At 43.1% G+C, this 27,051-nt stretch overlaps 2 protein-coding genes across 2 annotated transcripts in view; one reads left to right on the top strand and one right to left on the bottom strand.

Annotated features, from left to right (window-relative positions):
- Window positions 1-11,437, top strand: part of stau2 (staufen double-stranded RNA binding protein 2) — a 103,472-nt gene extending 92,035 nt beyond the window's left edge. The window contains exons 14-15 of the mRNA XM_063483882.1: window positions 8,781-8,846; window positions 9,924-11,437. Coding sequence (XP_063339952.1) covers window positions 8,781-8,846; window positions 9,924-9,959 — 102 coding nt within the window. The 3' untranslated portion in view covers window positions 9,960-11,437. The remainder of the gene's footprint in view (window positions 1-8,780; window positions 8,847-9,923) is intronic.
- Window positions 11,438-15,624: 4,187 nt separating this feature from the next.
- On the bottom strand, window positions 15,625-26,745 carry rdh10a (retinol dehydrogenase 10a). The gene is made up of 6 exons (XM_063483733.1): window positions 26,111-26,745; window positions 25,532-25,767; window positions 19,160-19,258; window positions 18,003-18,148; window positions 17,291-17,422; window positions 15,625-17,163 (listed from the first exon to the last, which is right to left on the bottom strand). Exons 1-6 carry the CDS (start codon window positions 26,394-26,396, stop codon window positions 17,040-17,042), a joined length of 1,023 nt encoding a protein of 340 aa, XP_063339803.1. The 5' UTR covers window positions 26,397-26,745; the 3' UTR covers window positions 15,625-17,039.
- Window positions 26,746-27,051: the final 306 nt, after the last annotated feature.

The following is a 27,051-nucleotide window of genomic DNA, read 5'->3' as shown; positions in this document are numbered from 1 at the left end:
TACGCCCTAGGAGGTGCCATGCTCAGCAGCTCGGTGGTGGAAGGGGATAAAGCAGGCCTCTCTGGCCCAAATGACGCATGACATGGTGCTGCGCCCCGGGCCCTTATTTATGGCTTCCCATGTCAGCGGAGGCTTGCTCCCCTGGGGAGCCCCACAGCCGTTATCCGCTAACTTAGCTCAGCCAGTCCTCAGGGCTAATATCACGCCTGGAAGATGCACAAAGGGAAACACTATCCACTCCCGGAATTCAGATCAGCATAATGTGGAAGCATGCACATGTGACCGAGTCGTACGGAGAAATCAAATTGAATTCCTCATAGAGAAGTTTTTTTTAGCTGTCACATCACAATTGCTACACTGTTGGAAAGAAGCAAACCCACATACATGAAGTGCTACTTCAGAGGAATTAACGTCATATCGGGCTGAAGCTAGGCCACTGCCAGGCACACACTGCCTCTTTTATTCATGCCTCTGATGTGGGAAAGGATGTGAAATCTGGAGAGAGAGTGAGGAAGAGGTTTGGTGTGTGGATCTGAATACATTTTCTCTGTAGTTACTCAAGAATCCATGTACATATCACACCGCATTAACAAATAGAAGCATACACTGCCAGCCCTCATGCACACACAGGTGTTCTGCACGAGCTGTCCGGGAATGTTCCAGTGATCCCTGTCCAGGGTTTTGATGTGGGTAGAAGAAAAAGGAAAGAATTTAGCGGAAAACGAAAGCCAAGGGATGAGATGAAGCCGAGGAGTAGATGGCAGATATTTAAGAAAAAGAGAAGAGAGGGTCTGCAAAGTATATCTGAAAGAATTTATTGGAGATCAGAGGAAGGTTTGACGTGATGACATGATGGTAGCAACAGGGTTAACAAAGGACAAAAAAAGATGGCTGGGGTTTTCTCTTCCCGGGTATCTCATATTTCTTTCTGCTTTGAGGAATGAGCGCAAAAAAAGGGAGCACTGTCAAGGTTTTATGTGGCCTTTTGAAAACAGAACAAACCCTCTACAGAACAATATATCCAGCCTCAGAACTTCTCCGACATGAGCACACTCATTTTCCCAACTTCCCAGGTCCTCCCTGTAAAACACCCTGTTTGATATCCACTCTGGTCATTGTTTAGTCTAGTGGATATCCCTTAGATCATCCTCATCAGCAGCTGTCCTGCATCCCCTTCATGTTCTTTGCGTCCCCATCTCATAGCAGCCCCAGAACAGTCACCTGTCGTCAATTAAACATTTTGAACCATTACTAAGATTGGGCGTGGTTTTTTGCGGGATGAGAGGATGAAGGGTTATTGCACTATTGAACAAACAAAAGCGAACAGTTTGAGTTACGGTTCGTCCACCCCATCGCAGTCTCAAGTTCTTCAATGAAACTGGAAGTATTTGTGTAACAATGCTGTGGTTTGTGTATAACAGGGGTGTGTGTAGTGGTACTTGGTAGAAGTGAGGAAGTGTGTCTTGGCTAATATTGTTCCTGTAAGCGATGCAGCGCTCCAATTTCTGCCCATAATTATTATTATTTGTCGAGCAGCTCATGAATGATTTCAGTTTTGGTTTCATTTCAGGTTAGTCTCTCACGCTTAATGGGGTTTTTTTTGGTATGCATGTTGGCATAGCAGCTTGGGGTGGATTGTAGTCTTAAGAACAAGAAGAATTTGTGTTTTTTCCTTTTAAATGCCACATGGTTTAGACCAGGGGTCCCCAATCCCAGTCCACGAGGGCCGGTGTCCCTGCAGGTTTTAGATGTGTCCTTGATCCATCACAGCTGATTTAAATGGATAAATTACCTTCTCAACATGTCTTGAAGTTCTCCAGAGGCCTGGTAATGAACTAATCATGTGATTCAGGTGTGTTGACCCAGGGTGAGATCTAAAACCTGCAGGGACACCGGCCCTCATGGACTGGGATTGGGGACCCCTGGTTTAGACAATGAAGCCTGATCAAAGTGAGAATGGGAGTGTGGTGGGGTGTGGTTTGTGGCTCAGCTGCAGGGGAGAGGTGGTTGCCTCTGATTCTCATAGAATGGACTTGAGATTAGAAAAGGGTTTGATTATTTGTGCTGGACTGGACAGAACCAGAACAAAGCTTTTTCTTGGTTAAAAGGGAGACACTTCAGTACTCTGTGGATTATCCCAGAGTGTACTGAAGTGGTGACTGGACTGTCATCTTGCCTTCTGTAGAGCATAAACAGGATCTTATCTGATAACCCAACAGAATGAAAAAAATAGGCAAATGTTTTCTTTCAAAATACGTGCAGAAAGCAAACATGCAAGACTTAATGATATGCTGGTGGTCTTCACCTAATTGGGGCCTCCTTGGTGTCTTTGATGGCTGCTAAAGGTCAGAGAATGAAGTGATGGAGAAGTCTGAAAACGCCTATCCCCTCATCTGTCTGGTTCCTTTCCAGGCTAGCATTCTGCTGTGTCTTCTCTTTGTTCCCCAGATTGTCTATATTGCTTCTCTGAAACTCAGTTGTCTAGTAGTGAGAGCTGATACAGGGGTCTGATTTGTCAGGGTCAATGTGATCCAACGATCCATCAGAACTGACATGCTGATGCGGTAGACTCCTCGGGGACTTGAACTTTGTTTGGCTAAGCCGCTGATGGAAGCGTAGCCTCTGTCGGTGAAGCTATTAAGAGCGCAGCAGGCCCGGAAAAATGAGCCACCCTTGTCACTCCACATCAGGAGCTCAGCCACGGTTACAGATCCTCCTCAGACCTGTCACATTCGACCAGTGTTTGTCTAAGCCTTTGAACTCGGGACTGCTAGATAGATAGATGGATGAGCTCATGTGTGAAGTGCTTTTGGGGTTCTTCAGGTTGGCTACCAGGCTTGCATTAATGATGGGTGCTGGTTTGTTATTTAGAGCTAGAGCAAATAAAGAGGAATAACTGAAGTGGTTTCACCGTAGATTCGACAAACTGTGCTTCAAACGTCCAAACATTTGAAGAACACCCGAATGGAAATACACACACAATGCACAGGATGTTTAGTAATTGCAGAAAGTACACACGAGACACCAGTGTTTTTCCATCTCTATGACTGTGAGGTAAAAAGAGTATAATGCTGTTTTCTTGGGATGCATCAATTTCAACTATATTTTTAATTTGCTCGGTTAGGCAATGTCATAAATAAATATTTGATTAAAAATCATTAAGCTCTTTATCAAACCATCTTTTAACATTTTAATAGCAAAAAATTGATATGACACAACAAACAGTTACCAGGCACCGATGCAGTACGTGTCCTCTGATTTGCAGATCAGCCCAACCCAACTGATGTTGGGCTGATCTGTGCATCCTTACTAGAATTGTACATGTTATAACAAAAGCTAAACTTGTATGCAGAACTTCATGCTTGTTACTTCCTGCTGGGGGGCTCTGTATCAGCACGTTGCTTTTGCAAAAACTGTGATCTTGTTTTTTGTTTTGTTTTTTGTTCGTTTGTTTTAATGTTGGCTACACATGGGGTATTAAACATTTCATATGTGAGGTTCGGCTTGGGTCCAAGTGATGAACATTTCCTCATCATTTTTTTTTTATTTCTGACACTACATTCCTGAATATATAGGCACCGTTGTCCATTTGTCCAAGCAGACCAGGGCATAGTTTAATAACAACAACTAATAGTTTGTGTTGCCCATGATCATATGTAATCCTGTTCTTATGCTATACTCAGAAATGCTTGTCAGGGGATCTCACCGTTTCAGACAAACTGCCTTTCCCACACCTTTTCGTTTTTGGATTTAGGCCTGGCTCTAACTTTCTCAAACTCACAACCAAATATTTACACCACTGAAACTATTGCGAGGTATGTGGGAGTGGGAAAGCAGGCAGAGACACGCCCTTAAGAGGATATTAAACTATTTTCTAGTTAGTTAGTTTTAAGCTTCAAATTCAAAAATCATTGCTTTCCTCTTCCATTTGTCAACGGCTTAGGGCACAGCATCCTCCTCATTGTCTCCTCACCCGCCTCTCACTGTCTCTTTGCTCCATGGCAGAGATGGAACACCTCCACCTTGCGTTTCCCGGCCTCAGACTAAACACACTCTCCTTGTGTTGATGCATCAGTGTAGCGACTGACTCTAACGATGGTCAACTTATCACATTAGAAAAATAATGATTTCACTGGCTGCCATTCCCACAGATAGGCCCAGTGTTTGTCTTAGGCTCCGTGTCCTTCACTGTGCTGCTGTGCCCTTATGCCTGCCTGTCGTATATCAGCAGCGCTGCCACTGTCAAGCCCCCTGATTTATGGCTGTTTATCTCTAGCCCCTACCCTACCACCAGCACCCCTCCCACTCCAACAGATGGTCTCTAGCTATTTACTCAGGGAGAAAATGGTCCCAATCTGGTTGCTTAAATACAACAAAAAAGAAGTTTATGGGAAGGCTGATTTCAAGTTATTTATCATGTGAGAAAACAGGATATCTTCCCCTGTTTTTGTGATCAGGTATGATACTGATCATATCTGCTAGATGAATCTGACTGGTTACCTTCTTATCTTGATGACTTCCCACTTCAGTATGTGGACAACCTTGACCATTGTGAAATGACATGTAACTGCATATTTATAAAACAAATCATCACAAGCATTACAGCAGAGTTCCCCTGGTATCATCTGTGGTTATTAACAGTGTAATTGTGAAAAAGTCCCGTCATCTGTCATGTTCTGGGCGGTTTTCGCCTTAAATCTCTTCAAGTATATTCTACCTCTAAATCTTTGTTGGCTGTCAGATGCTCACAGAGTAAAAAAAAACACACATAGCCCAACCCGAACCATAAATTATCTGCTACACACTCAGAGGGGCTTCATTTGATTTCTGTGTCTCTGGAGAAAGGGCCTATAAGTAGTAACTCAGCAGGATCAATTTTTTACATCAGTTCAGCTATTAGCGTTGTAGATTCTTTAGTACCTGTTCACATCACAGATTTTTTTCCCCCCTCAATTTGATGGATACAAACCAGATTTTGACCCTTGCACCTGTCAGTCATAAATTACAGTTCCTGGTTTATGTTTCTCATAGTTTGAAGTGAAACACTTTTAAAATGATTTTGGACACAAGCACACAGATAATAGTTTGTAACAGCCTTCTGTGCATATTGCATTCCATGGAGACATAGTGATATGGCATGTACTGGGATTCATATTTTCTCAGGATTAAAGCATGATTAATGTTTCCTCTCGCTCGCATGTGGCTTAAATACAAATGGGTATTCACATGGAGACGTCTCTGTCTGTCTATTCTGGACTATCAGAGAAAATGCCTCTCAGTCAGATATCCTTGTGAGGAGAATGGCTAATTTATTATGAGAATAAAGTACTGAGTGACGTTGGTGGGCTTCATAATGAGGTAAACTCAGCCAGTCATCACATCTCACTCATCTAGAGCGCAAAACCACTTGTGTCTTATCTCGACTCTGATTAACCAGTGATGGAGTGTAACGGGTCCTGGCTAGCTTAGGCCACTGTCATAGCAGATGTGTGTTGAATAATAAAGTGAAACTGTTGGGATTTTTCCTCTTTGTTACAGTGATTTTATACTAAGTTTTTATAGTATGTTAAAGTATATGAAAGAAGTGTAACTGGATACTGTAGAGGTGAAGGGTTTGGTACAACTGTCTTAAACAATGCTGCCAAAAAATAAAAGAATTTGTGGTTTTAATGGGTGATGAAATTTGCTGAATTATCAGGGACATTAAAATTCGCTTGATCTGATTCCACTAAGCAGTACTACAATCACACTAAGGAAAGCAATGGTTGGAGACAACAACATGACAACAATTAATGCAAGGTGTGCAATGAGTTTGTGGTCTCGTTGCCTTTGAAATGGCTGCTACGAGGTCGATGATGATTCACAGTCAGATGCTGTCTTCAAACCAACTTTTAAGCAGGACGTTGGCAATAAAATGGGAAAGTCGGTCTGCTATCAGTTGGCAATCGGATAGTATCAAGTTGGCAAATACATGCAATCTGTTACATGCAATTTGTTGCAGTGGACATACACAGAAATTCAAATAAACTCCTTACACTCGGAGTCCAGCCTGAACCTCACAGATTTGCAACAGAAATCGACAAATATTGCTGTCTGAGAGCGATTGCAGCCAGTTCAAGTGGAGCCGTGATTATTTGCACACAGGTTGCCTCCCAAAAGGTGTCATATATAATCACCTTTCAATTAAAAGTAGTAACCTCAACTACTTTTTAGTTGACAGATGCAAAAAAGTTCAGTGTAATCACCAGGCAACCATTGATTTTTCCTACTCATAACGGAGCTACCTTTCTAGTTTTACTCAAGTGTAACTGAGCTATAAGGTGGTGGAGTGAGTCAGCTGACTTCCATCCCATTTGGTTTTGTTGTGTTTGGCCTGTCTTTGTATTTCTTTTCATTTTAGGTATGTAAATCTAATTATATAAAACTAATTTAGTTTTAATTGTATCCTGCATGCGGTCTTTCTTCATCTCTCCAGCACCATCACAGATAATTGCTCAGATACAAGACAGTAGTTGAACAAGTTCCTCCTCAGACAGATAATACGTGTACTTTTAGACACAAAGTGTTAGTATCTCCAACAGTGATCACTCGTGTAGACATATAGGTTGATAGTTGATATTTTTCCCTTAGGCAGTGTTATTAGAAAACGTAGCATGCACTTTCATTCCTATGCAGATGATATCCAGCTTTATCTATACGTGAAGCCAGAAAACACAGACCAATTTGTTTAGTTACAGGCAGGTCTTAAAGACATAAAGACCTGCATGATCTATGATTTCCTGCTTCTAAATAAAACTGATAAAAAAAAACCCAGATAAAACAGAGGTTATTGTACTAGGCCCAAGAAACACGATATCTAACCATATTATTTGGTTTGGATGGCATAAAGTTGAGGAATTCCTCACATTCCTCTGTGAGGAATCTTGGAGTCGTTTTTTGACCAGGATATGTGCTTCAATGCACATATTACACAAGTATGTAGGGCTGCTTTCTTCCATTTGCGCAATATCTCTAACATTAGAAACATCCTGTCTCTCTGTGATGCTGAGAAACATTATGTTTATGGATTTATTATTTCTAAGCTGGACTACTGTATCCCTGAAAAGCTTTCAGTTGATCCAAAACGCTGTAGTGAGAGTACTGACAGACTAGAAAGAGACAGGATATTTCTCCCATATTGGCTTCTCTTCATTGGCTCCCTGTTAAATCCAGAATTAAATTTAAAATCCTTCTGCTCACATACAAGTCTTGAAAGTCTTTCAGTCACAGACTGCTAGTTTACTTGTGTCTCCTTGGAAAAGTAAAATGAGAGGCAGAGCCTTCAGATTTCAGGTCCGACTCCCAGGTCAGCTCCCAGTTTGGATTCACGACATGGATACCCACTCTACCTTTAAGATTATCCTTAAAACTTTCCTTTTTGATTAAACTTATAGTTAGGGCTGGACCAGGTGACCCTGTAGATATCTGCCCCTTCCTGAGCCTGATTCTGCTGGAGTTGTCTTCCTGTTAAAAGGGAGTTTTTCTCTCCCCCTGTCGCCAAGTGCTTCCTCGTTAGGGGGTCATTTGTGTTGATACCAGTGGTATTAGTTCTGCTGTTGGATATATTCCACCAACTACCCTGTATCCTCAATCTGCATTAAGAGGAACAAAAGTGCTCGGACCTTCATCCGAGGTCACTTGGATGAAGGTCACTCATCCGAGGGACCTTCATCCGAGATGAAGGTTAAGAATAATGGAAGGATCTATGATTTTTCCGTCACACTTGTCAAGATCAGGTAGAACAGTTCATATTGGGACATGGAAACAGCTATTATATCAAACTGTGGTCAGTGGTTGTAAAGTTTTAATGTCACAGTACAAATGTTAAGAAAACACTGGTGAAAAAACTCGCTTGTTGTTGTTGTTGCCTTCCAGGCCCAAGTTGCATAATGTGTGTGTGTGTGTGTGTGTGTGTGTGTGTGTGTGTGTGTGTGTGTGTGTGTGTGTGTGTGTGTGTGTGTGTGTGTGTCTGTCTATGCTGCACCCCTTGACTCCCACACATGTTGTATATGTTATGATAGCAGGCGGGACCCTTCTCACTTTGCTAGCAGCCCCTCGAGCTGCCACAGGCAGGCAGGCAATGAGCAGGAAGGAAATGACTTCATGGGATTTTTGGTCCAAGTTTGAAAATATAGATAGCATGTAGTGCCGTTTTTTAATGACATCGCATCGGATTGCTTCAAGTGGCTGGTTGTGATTATGAGCTAAATGTGGCAGACACGGTAAATTCTAAGATAAATACTCTGTCGAGCACATGAGGCTGCACTACAGTTTTCTTTCTCGGCCACAAATGAACCCTAATTAAGTCATTACACAATTAACAATAAAAATGTTACATGCACACTTGTCTGTCTTTAGTGTGTTTTTTAGGCTAGACTGATTGGATTTTTCTGCGCACTGTGCGCCGAAAACTTTATGATTTATTCTGACCTGCTGCTTTTGTTTAGCTACGGTCGCCACGAATACAGATGTCACTCTGGATTGACGTAGGAAAATGCGGAGCAGCCAAAACATAAAGTGGAAATGTTAACCCAATAACGCTAGATAAACAGTGAGAGGAGAGAAGCCAAAGACAACAGAGAGTGAAGGGAAAGTGTCCTGCTGGCATCAGGTTTCCCAGACTAAGTGTTATTTGAAAAGCAGCTGAAGGGTGACACTCACTCTCTTCCCACCCAAATCTCCCTTCCTTCCCTCCCTCCCTCTTCACTCACTCGACCATCTGTTGTTCCTTCTCTTCTCAGGCTGCTCTAAGTGCCTTGAAACAGCTGTCGGAGCAGGGACTGGACCCAGTGGATGGCCCCATCAAGGTACAGTAAGACCTGAATGATGCCCACATGGCTGCTGGGTTTATTAACCAGCTCCAGCCAGTGATGGTGGGCTTAGATCAGCTCCGTGTACACCCACGCACACACGTCCATCACTTCCGCTCGACATTTTTCTTCCATAGGAAAGCAGCGGTAGGCGTATGTATTTACATGCACTACGTTCCTGTCAGTGCCGAATACTTTGCATGATCACTATCACTATTAAGGCTCAGTCATGACAGACACAAGGGCTTTCCTTCATTCATTCTCTCCTCCACGACGAGGAAGGGAGGGAAGGAAGGAGGAAGGCCGACAACGGAGAATCAAGTGGGAAAGCAGGAGCACCGCAGGGGGGTTTTTGGAAACCGGGGAGGAAATTACTGTCAAGCGCCTGTGGTGTATTTTCATAGTAGGTGTGCCCTGGAAGAAAAAAAAGAAGAAGAAGAAGAAAAAAAAGTTTTTTTACAGCCCTGTGTCTCCTTCAGAAAAAAAATGGGGGAAAGGAACAAAAGGGAGGAAAAACAACTGCAGTGTTGTAACAGCTTTATTTACGTCACCAACAGAAATGAGGAGCAAATATGGCAGCAATTACTCTTTCACCTGAGCAGTTAATCACTCATTTCTCTTTCCAGTCTTTCCCTTGTGGTCCTAAGACTCATTAAGTCACCCATACTTGGCTATTAGCACAATCTCAGTTGTTGTTTTCAGATGGTTGCCGTTGCCAAGATGAAAACACAAAGCAGTACAAATTTGAACCTACTGTCTTATCATTGTCAGTGCTATCAGAGATGATTATGTCCTCCTAATAAAACAGCCCGAGAACAGGAGCCACAGCTGATCAGTTAGTGTTAAACAGACTGAGGTCAAGGGCTTGATAAGTGTCTTGACTCATAGCTGAAGCACTTTCTGCTTGGACTTTCTTTTACAACAACAATCACCTGTTTTTCTTTTTGACAAAGTATTACTCATTAAAGACTGAGGGAATCTTTTCATGAGAAACCCGTAGAGTAAACTTCCCAGTACAGGAGTAATTATTGGCAGCATTCCCCTCCTAACTCACAGTTTCACTTTTCGTTTCAGACCACTGAACCATGTGGGAGGGAGGACGGACATTAAACAGACTAACTCAGGCACCACCACTCAGGTCTGCAAGGATTCAAAGGCTGTCGTCTAGGAGCTGACAACCCCCCGAACCTCTCCTTCAACATACACACTCCCACCCCCACCCCCCATCCTATAACCCTGATCCCACATAACCTCCAACCACTACCCGCAGTCCCCACCCTACCCTCTCTACCCCTCACGATCGCCACTGTATCCTGCAAAACCTGTCAACATGCAATAGGGTGGATGTGCACCGAGAAATGACCGACTAAAACACCATTACCCGAGTCTATGTGAAGACAACGCTATCTTAACACGTTTATTGATGATTTCAGTCAAAATTTAGAGGACAAGATAAATGAATAAATACAATACAAGCTAATGATAAATGCATGGTACTGTGTAAAATCAAGGGAAGTCCAAAGCGATACCCTGCATAGACAATTTTCCCTTTGGATAGATGTTGGTATGGTTAAAACAAATAATGTACATCATGCCATTGAAATACAAAAGAAACACATTAGGGGAGAAAACCAACTTCCATACAGTAGCTTTTTTTTTTTTCCTTCGGGGGTTTTATATTTCCTTTTTATTTTGTTTTTATTTTTTATTTTTTATTTGATCTTATTTGATTTTATCAATCTAACAATGCTTGAGTACTGTATTTAAAATTAACCAATGCCAGTGCTGTGAAAGTTGTAGTTGTTGTCTTCATATATAGTCACCCAGCTTACCTTGTATGCTGACATAAAAAAAGAGTTGATCTATCTATATGGATGTGTATGACTTTGCAAGAGTATCATATTCCAAAAAATAACACAGAAAAGTTTTTTTCATGTGGACAAAAAGGACAAAACTGGTGTTAGCAGTAATCAGTAGAAGTGTTGACCCCCCAGGAGGAAAGGTTGGGTTAACCTTTTCACATCCAGAGGGGGCCTACCTGTTTTAACATGACCCCGCACTGGCATAGCATCACTGGAGCATCACCTGATCGACGGCGGTGAATGGGCCGCCCCATATGTACTTTTTAGGTCATAAAATAGGCCAGTTCTCCTCAACAGTGACTAGGTTTTTTATTTTTTTGCACACATCCTCCAGTGCCAGTAAGCTTTCAGAATAACTCCAGAGAGGTTTTTTTTGTACGGTCTGCATGAAAAGTTCTCTCCATTCCAGTGATTTTATGTCAGTGGATCGTCCCCCCTTCCTCCCCCCTCCGCCCCACAGTTTTGTCGATCACATCTACACCCATTGTGTGTGTTGTATTGACCCGCCAAGGCATCAACTGGGTGCTTTTAATGCCTGCATTCTGGAGTGCAGCTTTTGATTGAAGAGAGCCTGTAGCTCTAACCTGCAGGCTCTCTCTCCCTAAAGGCCACTTTGGATCACTTTGTCCACTGACATTGAGGATGTGTCTTCTTCTTCGCTGTGAGTGCGATGTGTAATAAGGCTGTGTCTGTTACTGAAATGCAGTAAAAACACCTCAGTTCATGTGGAAAAAAACTGCTTCTTTGTCTCTTTTTTGCTTCTTCAAACAGGTGTATAAAAAACAAAATCTCAGTGAATGAAATTAATGCCATTTTCTTTCTAAAAAAGCCACTTTTCTTTGGCACATTTTTAAAGGAGACAATGTGAGCTTAGATTAGCTGTAGAGCCTAGTGCTGGCGAATGAACACTGATGGGATGTTACCTGCTGCTATTTAAATGTATTTTCATCAATTTTCCATAAAAACTTCCCCCATCATACTAAACCAAAGTAACAGCCATTCATTTCTTTATCGTGTAGAAAAACTTGTAATTGCGCTTGTTTTTTCCTATATTGAGAAATCTCAGGGAATAAATGTGAAGGTAAACTATGTTACAGTGACAGGAAGGGGGTGTTTCACAGGTGTAGCCCACTATCCCTCAAAGTGGGAGATGTGGTCCTGCTGGGGGAGACTGCTGCCATCGGGGAGCGCCATTGGGCCGTCACTCACCAGTCCTGGATGGTATTCACATGAATCCCAGAACCCAAATTTTCTTAGCAAAGCATTGCATGCTAACAAAATTAAATAAGAGACACGATCATGATAGGTTCATTCATTATTGTGATTACAATGATTTTAAGTTTTTGGCTGTCAAAATTAGTCATCAGTAAAGTGTTGATGTCCAAAATTAACACCCCAAACTGCCCTGCAACAGATTGGCGACCTTTCCAGGGTTTATGTCCTGCCTCTTGCTGTATGGTACCAGGGATAGGCTCCAGCCCGCCCACAACCCTGATAAGGACAAGCAGAAGAGAATGGATGGATGGATGAACCCCCCAAACTGCTGTTTCTCAGTTACATGAAAAAGTTAGTGAGTCCTCCGGAATTGTTTGCATCCGTGTGTAAGTCACACAAATCCTTCTGTCTGATAAAGATCTTCCAGTGTGGGATGTTGGTGGATTTTCTTATGACACATTCACATCTGGTCCTTTCTTATTGGATCAGCATCATGGATTTCACTCGGCTGTTCTAAAACACTACTCTTCTCCTACCTTTCTTTGGTAGATTTGAATTGATTCCTGAAAATATAAATCTTTGAGAAATTGAGTAATTTCATAGCTAAATTTTGCATTTGTTGAGGACAAATTTCAGCTGGTTCCTTAATAAGTAACAGTTTAATTTCCTGAAGTGTCTTTGAGGGAAACAGCATGTCCACATTGACCTGCTTATTTGCCAAAAAGTTCCCAGATGTCCTTCACTTTCACTTTACTTTACAAATGAATAACTACAAAATCTCCGCATCATTCCAGCTAGTTAATCTCTACCACAAGCAAACCTACTTCTGTTTTGTTTCTTCCTTGTCATGAAGGACACAGTTGTGTGCTCTCCTTGTAGATTATCAGCACAGAGGTGTATTATATCCACCTTATCGATCTCACACTTCTGTTGCCGTTCTGTCACTTTTACTTGCCTTCTTCATGTAACTCCACCACCTGTGCCGTTCTCCAGAAATCCAACAGTCTCTGCATCACTAGACCCGCTGTGCTCTCCCCCATTAGAGAAATGGATGAGCGAATGGGACAGTGGCGCTCTAATTCAGCTTCACTGACTAATGGACTCAGCTGGCAGCTACATCTGCTAGCTATTGAGGAGCGCCAAAGCTGTTCACATACATTAGCAGCAGATCTCTGTTCCAGAAGCTTGTTCAGGTAGTGGCAGACCAGCTTGAGGCCATGTTAGACCCAAGATGAATGGCCTCACTTTGAACCAACCAATATGGGAAGTGAGCCTCACTTCCCAAAATAGAACAAAATCAATGGGACTGTGAAGCTTGTCTGTGCCATGCAAAAGCAAATGCCAGAGTCATTGATTTTTCCGTCTGAATTATGTCTCATTGACCCCCCTCTCCTGAAGTCCTCCTACTTAACACGAGGATTTTTTTTTTAAAAAAGGGTGGGGAATCCTATAGAAGTTGATGAATGCCCAAGAAACGCTACAAGCCAAAAACCTAATAGTTTTCTTGCATTTCTCTGTGTACTTCACCACTCTATGTAAAGGGTTGTTTCACATACTGAGCTCCACTCAGTCCCAACAGTAGCTGGAAATGGCTGCGCTCGGTGCTGATTGCCTCTGTACACAGAGGGATTGAGACTGTCAGTACAACGCTCCCTCCTATAAGAAGTAATTTGCCACCGAGCAACTTTTTCCAGCCCCGATTAGTCACAGCAGAGGAGCGCTGTACGAAGAGGTTTGATAGAAACTCGCAGGGACCGATCAGCAGTGTCTGGAGGACGGCTGTGTTGTCTGTGGCGGACAAAAGGAATCGATTTGCTCTGTGGGGAGATAAGTGTCCGCTATCACGCTGATAGCTCTGAGTAGGATTAACGCCAAGACTTGCCAGTTTAACAACTTAAGCATTTTTGGACATGACATTGATTAGCTGAGTCCAGACAAGGGGGGAAAAATCAGCGTCTGGTAATGAATTTTATTCAATTGGGTTTTTGTAATCAGATTTTTGTAATCTGTTTATGGGAAATTAGATTCTAATGAACCCTGATCACATTTAAACATGTGTTATTAGTTAGAGTGATGAGAATTATTTGATTTTCATAACTTCTATAAAATATGACTGTTAAAATGGTGAAAATACTTATTTTTTACTTATAATATAATACTTATAATATTTTTTTTAAAAGATAACTCATAAAAAATGCACAGGACCTGCAGTTAGTATGTACTGCAGTGCTGTTTTTGAGTCATATTACCAATTCTTAACATGAAAGATGCTTAAAGAGAAAAATGTATTTGCAGATATGTATTATGTCAGTGCTTGGTGGTAATCCAGTACATGAAAAATATAAATGTTTGGTTATTATGAAGTATTTCAGTGTAATTTTGTTTTTGGTAGCTACTATATTTCAAGATAGTTTAACCCCGCTTAACTCACATTTACAAATGTTTCTAATTTCAGCTCAAAGAAAGCGTGCAAGCCACGTCTACAAGATAACTGCAAGAAATATCAGGGCTTACAGCACAGTTGGTTTCTAAAATTGTCTTTGTCTTATCAGTGTTTTCCTCAAGTTTCAGTTAATTCACTGACGTAATCGGAACTGGTAATGTTCTAAAATAGATTTACACAATTTTATAAATAAAAGCAGTCAGTTTTTCCATGCTGGTGTCTGACTTTCTGTAATAAACTGCACCGTCTCTCACTAAAATCCCCCGAGTTGTTGTCAAATACCAAGAATGTGACCTCAAAGGCAACTCCAAGCCTGGCACAAACAACTCAGCAATTTGAACATGTGAATCCAAATGCAGCTCATGATAATGTGATGCTTTGCTGACACCAATTAGGAAATTTGATTTTTCCCCCCCTTTGGGTAAGCAAAAGGTCAGGGTCAGATACATAAACAGCTCCGACAGAAGCGGTAGAGTTTTCGGATGTGGCACCGATGGGTCCTTATTGTTCTTATTCTGACCTTCTGATGCCTTTTCTGTCATTTACGACTTTTAGATCCTCTTTCCTTTTTAGTGGTTCAGCGTGACACGCCTGACTTTCTGTGACCTTGAATAACTATTTCAGACTGTTGGGTAAGCACTTTCTAAAAAAAAAAAAAAAATATCACATGCTTGCGTGTGCTGCATATAAGAGTATATTTACTTACAAAGACAAATGATTCTTACCATCTTTAGCCAACACCCATGTCTAAAGGGTGCCTGAGTCACCGTTTGAGGGCAGTGATACCGATACTAGTCGAAAAGAGAAGAAAAGGGCTGGGTGGGTGTCGCTGCAACAATGGAAACTGCACCCAAGAAATTCATCAGCATTGCAGAAGATCCTCTTTCCTGTCACTCACTGCAGTAATTCACTGAATTCAAAATAATTTCATGGTGCTTTGTGCTGAATAATGGTTTAATCTGAGGTTAGAGTGGATAACTACAGTCATCGCTGTGCAATTTATGACTGCAGCTCAGGTCACCAGCCTTAGAGGCAGGAATGTGGGTGTAAACACTTCGCTGGAGGTCAGGATGCGAGTTTCCCCTTTTGATTATATTTAGATTTAGAGCATTTGTGCCTTTATTGGATGCAGAGATGAAGTGTGGGAAAACAGGAGTGGAATGACAGCTGCAGGCTGGATGTTGCACTCATGTGGTATGTCAGTATAAGTCAAACGGACAGTTGCGTGCTGACTGGCGGCTAAGAAGACACCGTGTAATAATCTAAATCACTTTATTAATTTAAGTTAGGTAGAGACACTAAACATTGGAACCACATTTGCTCTTCTATGGAGCAGTCTTCAGAAAAATTACAAAAAGAGGCTTATGTCATACTGTCAAAAAAAAAAAAGGCAAAAAATAAGAGGTAGAGAATTTAGGCTCATCACTGTGACTGAAGGAATGATGCCTATTGGAATGTAGTTGAAATTCAGGGAAATAATAATAATAATAATAAAAAGGGTATATAAAACAGTCATTTATCAAATATGGTGGACACAGTTAGTTGGGGACACTGGGGTAATTCACAATATTTAAACATATACACTTTAACTGGACGAGGTGGACACTGGGCAGGTGTTAACTTTAGGGGAAAAAAATAATAATGAAAAGCTGTCTTTAATACATTTCCCTCAATCACATCAGTGTTGAAACAGCAGTTTAAAGTGGAGCTTTTTTTAAAAGGAAAAAAAAAATACAACAATAGGTAACAAATTTACATTATGAATGCATTAAAAAAAATTAAAATCATCAACTGGATTTCTCCCTAAGCAGTACATTCTGAATGTGTCGCTATGCCAATTCAGCCCAGGACGCCACTCCCTCGTGCGCTTTTCCTGCAGTGACAGGACCGCCGAGGGACACTGCTGAATCCCATTAGATTGGAAATGCTGTGAAGATTAAAGTCCGCTACAATCTGGCTATTGCAACGTTTCATTTGGATTGATATTAATATACGCTATATGCATCTAATGCAAGTACTGAACACAAGAAAAAAAAAAGGAGTATAGCTAACTTAAATGGTGGGAGTTTTTTCCTTTCCTGTTACTTTATTTTTGATGGCACGAGCTAAAAATCAGAGCCGGAGAAACTTGTTTCCTGACTGAAAAAGAGCCTCTGTGTGGGGTAGACGGAAACGCTGTGTTAATCCTTTCTACACGGAGAATGCTGGCAGTGTAGAAAAATCAAAAGAAGATAAACAAAAACCATCAGAAATTACAGTGCATGTCTACAAAAATAAAATAAGTGAAAAAAAAAGATTACTGTTTGTACAGTAACATACTGTATATTTCCACAATGACACTAGATAAGGCTGGTGACTACATTACGTAAATAGTTAATTACTGGATATCTTTTTCTGTATGATTTCAAAACTAGTGACACAGTATATAGATGTTGGTTTCTTTAAACAAACTTTAAAAAAAAAAGACAAAAAATAAATCCTTTGTAGTACACAGCTTTCTTTGTTCCAGAGGAACAATATGGTAAACCTTTGCATTTGCTCAATGCAAGTGCACCAGTCTAGATTCAGTCTTTTTTTTTTTTTCTTTTTTCCTTCCATCTCCGTCCTCAGTGGTTGTTTCCTCATACTTGCAGGTTTAAATTCCCCTGTTCATATTGCAAACAGCACCCCCTAGATCCCATTCTTTGCCTCATTGTTGTTCATGGCCTCCTTTCTCTGAGCTAGGAAGGGGTACATGCACTTGTCGGCGCCTAGGAACCGGTACATGCACACAATGGCCTCGAAGGGCAGGATGCTGTGGAGACAGGACAGAGATAAGATTAGCGAGAGACACTGGATACCCCTGCGCAGCACACTGAAGGCCGATGGAGTGGGCCGGGAGGGTGGGGGTGGAGGGTTAAAACAAAAAAGAGGCAGCTCACCTTTTCATGAAGTTAACCATGTAGACGATGCGAGGCGTGCAGATCATGGGCTGGTCGGTGAGGATGGCCCTCATGGCTTGTTTCACGCAGAACTCTGGCTTCAGAGGAGGGAGAAAGGGTTCGATTTCCTTCCTGAAGGGAAAGAAATCACGGTCATCATCGAGACAGGAATTCAGGGAAAATGTGAGTCAAATTTAGTTAAACTGGTTAAATTTATGAGGAAATACAATTAGGGATGATTGACGTCATTCAGTAAATTAACATGAGTGGAAACATGAGAGGAAGTCTGAGAACACTTCAAGGAGCGCTGACAAACTTCAGGAAATCCATGAACATAAGTGATACTGGTACTAAGGATTGCTCCAAAACGGTGGGGCAATAAAGACAGAGCACAGCTGCTGACTGCACCCATCAAACAAAGTGAGGACTATTAGAGCAGCACGGAGGGCGGAGGGGAGAGGAGGCTAGCCCAGGTGCACCTGTTGGTGAGGTTTTCCCCTGGGAAAACAAAGTAGCCCTCTTTGTTTAAGCAGAGTGTTGACCTAAGGAATACCACTCACTTTATAATAACTGTAACACCACAGATTGTCAGCTGCCGCTTTGAAGTTTTAAAAATGGGTGTTTGAGGCCGTTTAATGAAGTGGAGATTACAGGTGACAAACTCACTGCAGGTGCACGAAAGCTTATTAAAGAGGACACACTGGCCGCTAACCTTATCCTGCAGCCTTTAAACATTCCTGTGTCGACCAGGTACGGGCACACCAGAGTCATGCTGATGCCGTCCTTCTCTGAGGCCTTCAGTTCGTGGCTCAGCGACTCGTGGAACCCGATGGCACCGAACTTGCTGGCACAGTAATCCTGAGGGAATGAAGAGAGAGGGAGAGAGAACGGGTTAGCTCCGTAAACCCCCTGCCTGCACCCAGGGACTACAGAACACTATCAAACATGCCCCGTGGCCACAGAGGTCTCTCTTTGCTGTTAATGATACATCCTCCACACACAAAAAACAACAACAAAAAAAAAAAAACCCAGAGTGAGTCCGCTGTTCTACGGTTTCATTAGCATTCTTCTCCAATGCTTCAGGAGACTGCGCTGCTTGGCGGGAAGGTTTTGATGTGGTTCACTGTGGAAATAATCTATTTTTTTTTTTTTTTTTAAAGAAAAAGACTTGGGCAAACACAGATGCATGTCGATAAACAGAAAGAGGACAAAGGGATTGGTCTGTGCCCACATGACAGGCGAAGGCTTTGGTTCTAACTTGCACGTCTGAAATGACATTTCAGGCATTTCCAGGAACCGTAAAAGCGTGACCAAAAAAAAAAAAAGAGTAGTCAAATGTTATCCCTACAGACTGTTAGAAATGGATACTGTTCTCAGCTAAGGGGATAAATGAGAGCTCTGTTCCCTGACATATGAAAATGAAACATTCTAGGAGGACCACCAGTTAAATGACCCCCCAGTAAATTTTTTATTATGCATTAAAAAAAAAAAAAACTATAGGAAGGAAAACCAAAACCATATCCATTGAAAGCTGCTGTGAACTGAATACTGAGTGAGCACCAAGTTGTTCACAAAGCAGTGATGAAGATGTCTCTGTCCCTCGGGGGAGCTGTCAGCTCATTCTGGCCCTGGGGCCAGAGCCCAATAGGGGCCCCACACCCCCACTGCTGAAGATAGAGGAATCTATAAGAGGCTCCCAATGCTCATCTGTGTTCCTAAATTTAACGGGTGGAGGGACAACTAGAGAAAGGGGGCCTAACCTCCCCCCATCTCAGTGTGCTAGCTGGCACGGACGCCTCTGGGGAACAGCACTGGTTTTGGATGGTGGGAAAGATGGGATGTGCATGTGTTGTTGTGTATGATACTAACCTCCACTCCAGCTGTGCTAAATAAACCCAGGGAGCTGGCAACCGTCACAATGTGGCCATGATTCAGCTCCAGCATCTTGGGGAGAAACGCCTTGGTGGTCTAAAGGGGGAAGGACAGAAGAGACAGAAGGGCAAAGAGAAAAAAGAGGAAGGTTAGTTCACTTGTGCAGTTTGTCTGTGCCAGAGCCCTTTGATCCTCTCTGCCTTCCCTCTCATCCCCCCCTCCTCTGTTTCTCTCCCTTCTCCATGGTGATGCAGAGAGAGGCGTCTGAATGAATTCATAACATGCATAAAAACAGACCGAGCGCTGGAGGTGCAGCATTTGAAAATATAAACATAGAACTTCTATCCTTTCCGCGTCAGTTACTGAAGAGGGGAAAGATGAAATGTCGCCCTCTCCGTACAGTCTGTGCTTTTCCCACACAGATCTGGTGCCCGCCGTTGGGCCCTGCACTAAAGAGCTGGTGACAACACCAATCACGGGCCTCCGTTCACTCAACACTTCCAACAATACAGTCCGGCTTCTCAGTACCTACACGGCCTCGCGCCCGGCCGGAGCGCCAGCCAGCAGAACAGTCTACGAGATGAAAGCGTTTCTAACTGGAGCGGTTCCACTGGTGAGTCCAGTGGAGCTAGCGAGGGCGGTGAGAGGAGCAGCACACACAGAGTTAGCCGTTACACTTGATTAACCTATGGATTCATTCCTCATTCTGCCCGTCAGCTGACTTTGGAGTTGCCCTGGACACAGCGTGAGCCAATCAGCAGGTGTGACATGTGACGGCAATGATAGGAACTGACCAATCACTCTCCCACTAGGAGGTCTACAAAAACAACCATCAGGCCTTTTGTTGGGAGCAGAGCTAAATCTATTCCAGTCAGATGTGTGCTGCCATAGTGAAGAACAATGCACGCGTCCTTGAGGACTGTTAAAATGTTACTGAGGCAAGACACACACACACACACACACACACACACACACACACACACTAGACTGAGACTTCAAATAGCCTAGTAATTAATAAATAATGATCATCACAAGGGCTACAGCTACAGCCTGCAGTATGTATTGCTTTTCAGCCCAAAAACTGGACCTTTCCAAGACATCTTTGGGAAAGAAAGCTGTTTTCTGTAGTTGCAGTTATATTGGTTAGCACTGTAGAGAAATGATTCAGCCTCCTTTATAAACATTTTCCTGGATCGGAGCGCAGAGCCAGCAAGACGAGAGAGCGCGGTACCAGGTAGTACAGCCGTGAAACCTCTGGTAGGGGGAGGACGAGCCTCATTAAAACTGCACCCAGAGATTAACTGCATCGGCCCTACTGACCTGAAGCGTAATCTCCGTTAAGCTTGACATTTGCGTTTAGAGGTCCCTCTCCTTGTTTAGTGATGTAAATAAAACTGGAAGCAATAACTCACGTTTAGAGAGTGGTTTAAAGGAAGGTGACTTCATCGCGTTGGAGTTTATTCTACAGTCAGGTATAACTGATCTGACTCCGTTCCAAACATCTGCACTTTTCCAGGACATAAATTGCTGCAATATTCAACTCATTGAATGATGGGGCCTAAAGAGAGGGAGTGAGAGAACATGAAGCCCGGGCAAAAGCTGAGAAAGACCTCTGCGAGCCAGAATGGCAGTGAAAGAAGGAGGGAGTTGCGTGCAAATGAAGCATTAACTTAAGATATGCCCGTCGCTGATTTGAGCCAGCGTCCCCCCCACCCCACTCCCACAGCAACTTTTAGAGAGTGGGGAATGACTCGATCTGGCACATACATTACTAGCAAAGCCAATACACAAATTCAATTGGACAATTCTGCTGAGTGGTCTGAGGGGAACTGAGAGGAAAGGATGATTTCCTCTGATCGAGGACGGGTCTAAATGTGACCGACCGTCCCATCTCTCCCCACCCGTCCTGCTTCTCATGGCAATCCTGGCATGTGGGTATGACCCCCACTGACCTCTCAGACACAAAATGTGTGAAGGCAACCGGGGGCTCGTGTCTTACATCAGAGCTGCCGTAATTGGGTCTCAACGCTCCCTTGTTCCGCTAAATTACCCGCTGACACAGCCGGGCCTCCTTGGCCTATGTGGGGGTGCCCTGCCCGCTGCACCCCCTAATTGGTGCGTGCCCCCAGGAGCATTTAAGCCACACAAAGCTTCTTGCAGCTGGGGTGTCAGGCTGCATTAGTGCTAGCGCCTGACCAACAGGAATATGAACAAAATATTGGCCTTTGCGTAGGACCAGATGGCCATTTAATTGGGCTGACTTCTCCCTGGACGAGAGAACCAAGTTGGGAGGGAGAAAAAAAAATGCCTGAGCTCCGGAGCTTGTCTGATCGTGTAGTAGATCATGAAATTTGAGTGGGCTGGGCTGACATTAGTGGTCATGACTGATGCAGATTGTTTATGTTGTATTGACCATACCGAGTGGTAGCCATCCCCTGCGTACAGCTCAAACTCTCAGTTTGGAGAACTGCTCTCTAGAAAACATCAGTGCACAAACATAACCTCAAAGCTCATCTGTAGGCTCAGGTTTTCCCCAGGTATGGTGTTTTATGACTGGTCAATTTGATTTTCTGGACAAATTAGGAGCTGGATAAGGAATTATAATTGTTTTATAGTCACATTTTAAGCCATGGGCTTTATCTGAATAATGAAATCATAATGTTAATTCTGCTTTTGTGGTGGTTCAGGAGGTAGAGGTCATCTACCAATCGCAAAGTTGGTGGTTTGGTCCTTGATTGCTCCAGTCCAACGCCAAAGTAACCTTGGGTGAGATACTGATCGCCAAGTTGTATAGAAAGCACTTACGCAGAGAGAAAAAGGGATTGTATGACTGAGTGTGACTGGGTGAATGAGGTAAGTTGTATAAAGTGCTTCGAGAATAGCAAAACACTATATAAGCACCAGTCTATTTACATTTTCATATAAAAATGTTCTGTGTTTTTTATAAGTTTCTATAAAAAAAGTAATGAATATTGTATGAGGACCATTAATGTCACAATAGCTGCTCAGAGTGATGATTCACAGAATCTCATGATCTTTTTTTGTTCTTTATCCCTTTGCTTTTCTTAGTATCCACTTTATTAGTTTAATTCTATTTGAACTGAAAAACAACTTTTTCAAAGAATCAGTCATGTTTTTTTTGTAATGAAAGGCAAAAGATTCTTTAGTACCATCTTATAAAATCTTTGGACAGAACAAGGAATTTAAAAGAGTTTAAAAAAAAAAAAAACTCCCAAAAAAACCAAACAATCATAATGAACACTCTTTCGCAGTCATTTTAAGAGCTAAACTGCTAAATGGACGGGGGTAATCTTCAGACCAAAACACTGGAAAAAAATAATTATCTACAGTCCATGAACAGGTACGTGCGGGAGGAGAATAGTGACACGGCCATGGCTAGCTTCACTGTGGGGTACAGGTGCACTGGGCTTGAGGAGGGGCCCATATAAAACCAGTCAAGTAGGACCCTTCTGCCTGGCTGCCTCCTTTCTCTGGCTACAGCAGGAATGCGGCCTGCGGAACTTGGCTCCTGTCGCCTGGCATCTTGTCAAGCTGATCCACAGACAAGAAACCAATTGTCAGATAAAGTGGGTCAGCAGCAGCTTACCATTACCCTCTCGCCTGTGGATGGGACGGCAGTGCCTTCCTTCCCCTTTTCCTTCCCCTGCTCTTTTCCCGCCGTGTCGCTCCCGAGCGCTCAGTGAATTCGTGCCGTCGCACAAGAGGTGTAGGATTTCCACGAGAGTGCGGATAGCCGCTTATTGTTCACGAGCCACCTGTTGGATAACCAGCTCAAGATGCTGAGGATCATTTCCTCTCATGTCATTCCACTAAACACACACGCTAATCCTCAAAAACAAACTCTGGTGACACTGGTGGAATGACTGCACAGCCCCTTTCCCAGCATGACTAAGAACCGAGTTGCAAACATCACAAATTGCCAGCTGGACTAATCAAAGCATCGTCAGACAAATTCAAAGTGATGACCCCCCCCCCCTTCTCATAAAAAACCTAAAGGGAGGAAGGGACTGAATCATAGCGGTTAGCGTGTGTGTGGCAGAGCCGGATGAACAGCGCTGGCCTCCGTGACTCCCATGCAGCTGCACCCACTGCCTCCAAATCAGGTTGGGAGGAGTCAGAGGGGCCTGTGGAAGGAAGACAGAAGAAGTGTGGGGTCTGAGCCGGGCCTGTTTGGCAGACACCCACGCGACACTACGATTACCATCCGCTTCCTGCTCACAACTCCATCCCTGCCTTATTCCAATACTCTGTCCAACAAATGAGGACTTGCTTATTTTTACACCCAGCTGTGCCATTTGTGGGAAACGCTTTGAACTTGCAGCCATTTGCAGTTGAAATCGTGGCTGTTTAAAAACCGGCCGGGATTATGGAGAGGAGGAAGCTGGGTTTGGAGGGCTTGACATTGCCATTACAGTGTTTTGCCAAACAGTGACACAGAAAAAGCAGAGTACGATGTGTGCTCTAAAGAAAACACACACCAGGCCTTTTTACGCGCATTGCTGAAACATCAAAATATATTTTTAAAAAAAGAAAAGAGAAGCTTGTCAGTGTGAAAAAAAAAAAATGGCAAGCACGCTTGGAAACCTGCTTCTGTAAACTGATCTGAATAGCTGTTCTTGCACTTTTCAAGTACAAATTCTCCTATAACATACCTTTAGGGATAGCATTTTGTGAAAACATGTGAAAACATGTGCCTTAACAGGTTTTTAAAGCCGGCCTAAAAGCCTTTCATGACGCGGACCTAAACTGAAGTTATTTGTTGAGTCAAAAACCACAAGTAAGCCGTTGGAGGTACCTGTTGTTCAGAAAAAAAAAAGGGAGAAAAAAAAAAATCAAAAATCAAAAGGTTTCTATAATACCTGCCACCTGCATGCAGTGACTAACTGCAGTGAGTTTGAAAGGAAAGTGGACAGTGCCCCTGTTAGTTTAATCTCTATTCATCTAGCTTGTGTAATTAATGAACCACATCCTCCATTCTGGCTGTCACCATTCATTAAGTCCTTCTTTCATCTGCTCCCCCCCTCCGCACACACACACCTCTAAAGAAACCACGCTCACCATAGAATACAGGAAACCACAAACATCTATTTAAAAAAAAAAAAAAAAATCTACTACCAAATCACTGGACCCTGACTTCAAATCCTGGATTTAAAGAGCACTGAGATATCCAGCAGATGAATGATTGAATGGGGCATCCATTAAAGAGGAAATCTGCACAACCTGCGTGAGCGATACCACAAGAGATTTTTCATGCTCGATTAGGAAGCTTGAAGTCACTGTGGTTTCATGGCATGACTGAGAATGCCGTTCTCTGTAAACAACAAATAAAATAAAAAGATAAGAGCCTGAGGCCAAAGCCTCAAAAATGAAGATATTCTGGATCACTTGACAATATGTTGTGACAACTAAATTCACGCATGAAGTGGTGAATTCAGAACCAGTCTGCCAGGTGAAAGACTTATTCTCAATCCATGCGGTTTACGCCAAACAAAGCTTATAAGCCAAATTTACACAGTCATTGCTGCTGTTCCACAGGGGGTGGCTATAGTGAAGAAATGCAATCAATTCTCATTAAGGTTGGTCTAAAGGCTCCAAGAGTAAACATCCATCTTTAAAATGAATAAAGCTCTTTATTAAATTTCTAATAGCTTTGGCAGTCTGCAACCACAGTCTTCCCACACCCCAAAAACACACAGACACACAAAAAAACCTGTGATAGCGCTTAACTGGTTACACGCTACAGCTTATGCTTATCTAAAGCGCAGCATATTCACTCCATCAAGTCCACGTAGCCTCTCAGATAAGTAGTCACACTGAAAGGCTCGAGGAACGGAGCCAGAGTAAAAATCTGATATGCAACAAATCACCAACTGCCAGCAAAATGTGGTGAGCTGATCTAAGACAGATCCAACCCACGTACAGAACCCCGTTTCCATCACGCACAGTCGGTTTGTGCAGATCTGTGCAGCTGAGGAGATGAGACGGAGCCGCTGACATACCTCTGGGATCATCATCGGCTGTGGCAAAGATTTAAAAAAGCCAAACCCGTGACTTTCCTCTGGCAGAATGAAAGCAAGTGGAGCTGAAATCTGAACATGCAAGGCAACTATTTATGGTCATAGTTTCTTAGGCCTGGAGGGGCACACACACCTTTGATTCTTCAGTTTGGCACAGAGAAGGATAAGATTATGAAAAGGCATACGAGTCAGAGCGGAGACATTCCTGTGAACCTGGCATCACAGTTAACACATTCAGCAACACTGTTCTCACTGAAACTTGGGCACACACATTATAACTTCACAATAACCTCAGAGTCGCCTTATTACAACAGCTTCTACGTCGGCTCACCCAGAAGTGTGCGTGACAGTTGACCACCATGGTCCGCTCGATCAGCTCGTCGGGACACTCCAGGAGGTGATGGCCAGAGACGACGCCGGCGTTGTTGATGAGTATGTCCACCTCTCCCACCTCCCGACGCACCTTCTCCGCTGTGGAATACACACTCTCGCGCTTCCCTACATCACACACATAGGTGTAGACCTGCGGCTGGAAAGGTGGGACTTCCTCTACCCCTCCAACAGGTCCTGCAGAGAGGGGGGAAAAAATAAACGAGAGGGAAAGCAATAGATGATCAGTGAAAGTGTGTTTAGTAGGTTGATTAACATTATGAAAGTTAATACAGCGAAATTAGGTGAAACTGTTTAAAAACGTACTGTCTCCATATGGAAGTATCATTACACTGTTTGGTTATTTAAAATGAAACTTTTGAAAATCTGAGGCTGTGTCCAGTTTAACTGACTCCCTCTGACACACTTTAGTTTATTCACTCTTACACTGATCAGGACTGCAGTGTGTGTTCTTTAAATAACACTCCACCGCCCAGAAAGCCGGCTACCAGCCTTAAAGCTGCAAAGAAAACACTCTTACCGTCTTTGGTTACTGGAGTGTCCAGTTCATGGTAAATCTGGCGCACCATCTCCGCCGTCTCCTCGTTGCTTTGGCTGTTTATGTCCCATAAGACCAGTATCGCTCGTCTCCGGGCGAACTCCTTGGCGAACAGCCGCCCAAGGCCGCTTCCAGCGCCGGTGATCAAGCACACCTGTCCCGCCACGCTTTTCTCCTTTGGCCGCACAATCCACTTGGCTCCGGCAGTTAAAAAAGCCCAGAGCACCTTCAGAATAACTACGAAGAACTCCGCAATTATTATCATCATCTTGGCCAAAGCTTTCTATCAATTCAAATAAGCGGCGGAAGACGCGCAGGGGACTGTTTCCTTCTTGCAACCTGTTTGCAGCAGACAGGATCAGGGAAACACCGACAAACTTGGATCACAGTGCCGGCAGGAATAACGGCCTATAGAAATATGGTTTAAAAGACACAAAAAATGCGAAAGAAACTTAGGCGCATGCAGGACAGATGTATGAGTGGAGTGCGAGTTCAGATGCTGCTCGGTAAGAGTCCAGTTGCCACTATAACGCACAGTTGCAGTGAGTTATGAGCAGCTACTATCAAGTGAGCCTCCTACTTCCTCTGCTGCCTCTCCACTCATCTCACTCTGGAGCGCACCTCAGGCGCTATTTATGCTGTTCAGCCATCAACGCTGGACCCAATAGGAGAGGGACTTGAGCGCCTGTCAGAATGAAGGTGATGTAACCTGAAAGATTTTAACACGAATCTCGGACTTTTTTTGTATCCTCAAGGAAGATTAGACATTAAGCTTCCCTCCTGTTTGAAAAGGTTGCTTACTTATGCGTCTCTGTGTGCGTGTTTGCGCGTTTTAGGAAAATCCCAACAATGTAAAGTTTGATAGCAAGTTGTTTAAAGATATAATTAATCTTAACAGCTTAAACTCAGAAAGCCACGAGCCA

Source organism: Pelmatolapia mariae, linkage group LG9, assembly GCF_036321145.2.
Source record: "Pelmatolapia mariae isolate MD_Pm_ZW linkage group LG9, Pm_UMD_F_2, whole genome shotgun sequence".
NCBI lineage: Eukaryota > Metazoa > Chordata > Actinopteri > Cichliformes > Cichlidae > Pelmatolapia > Pelmatolapia mariae.
Note: the sequence above shows the minus strand (reverse complement) of the source record. Positions and strands in the feature narration are given on the sequence as shown.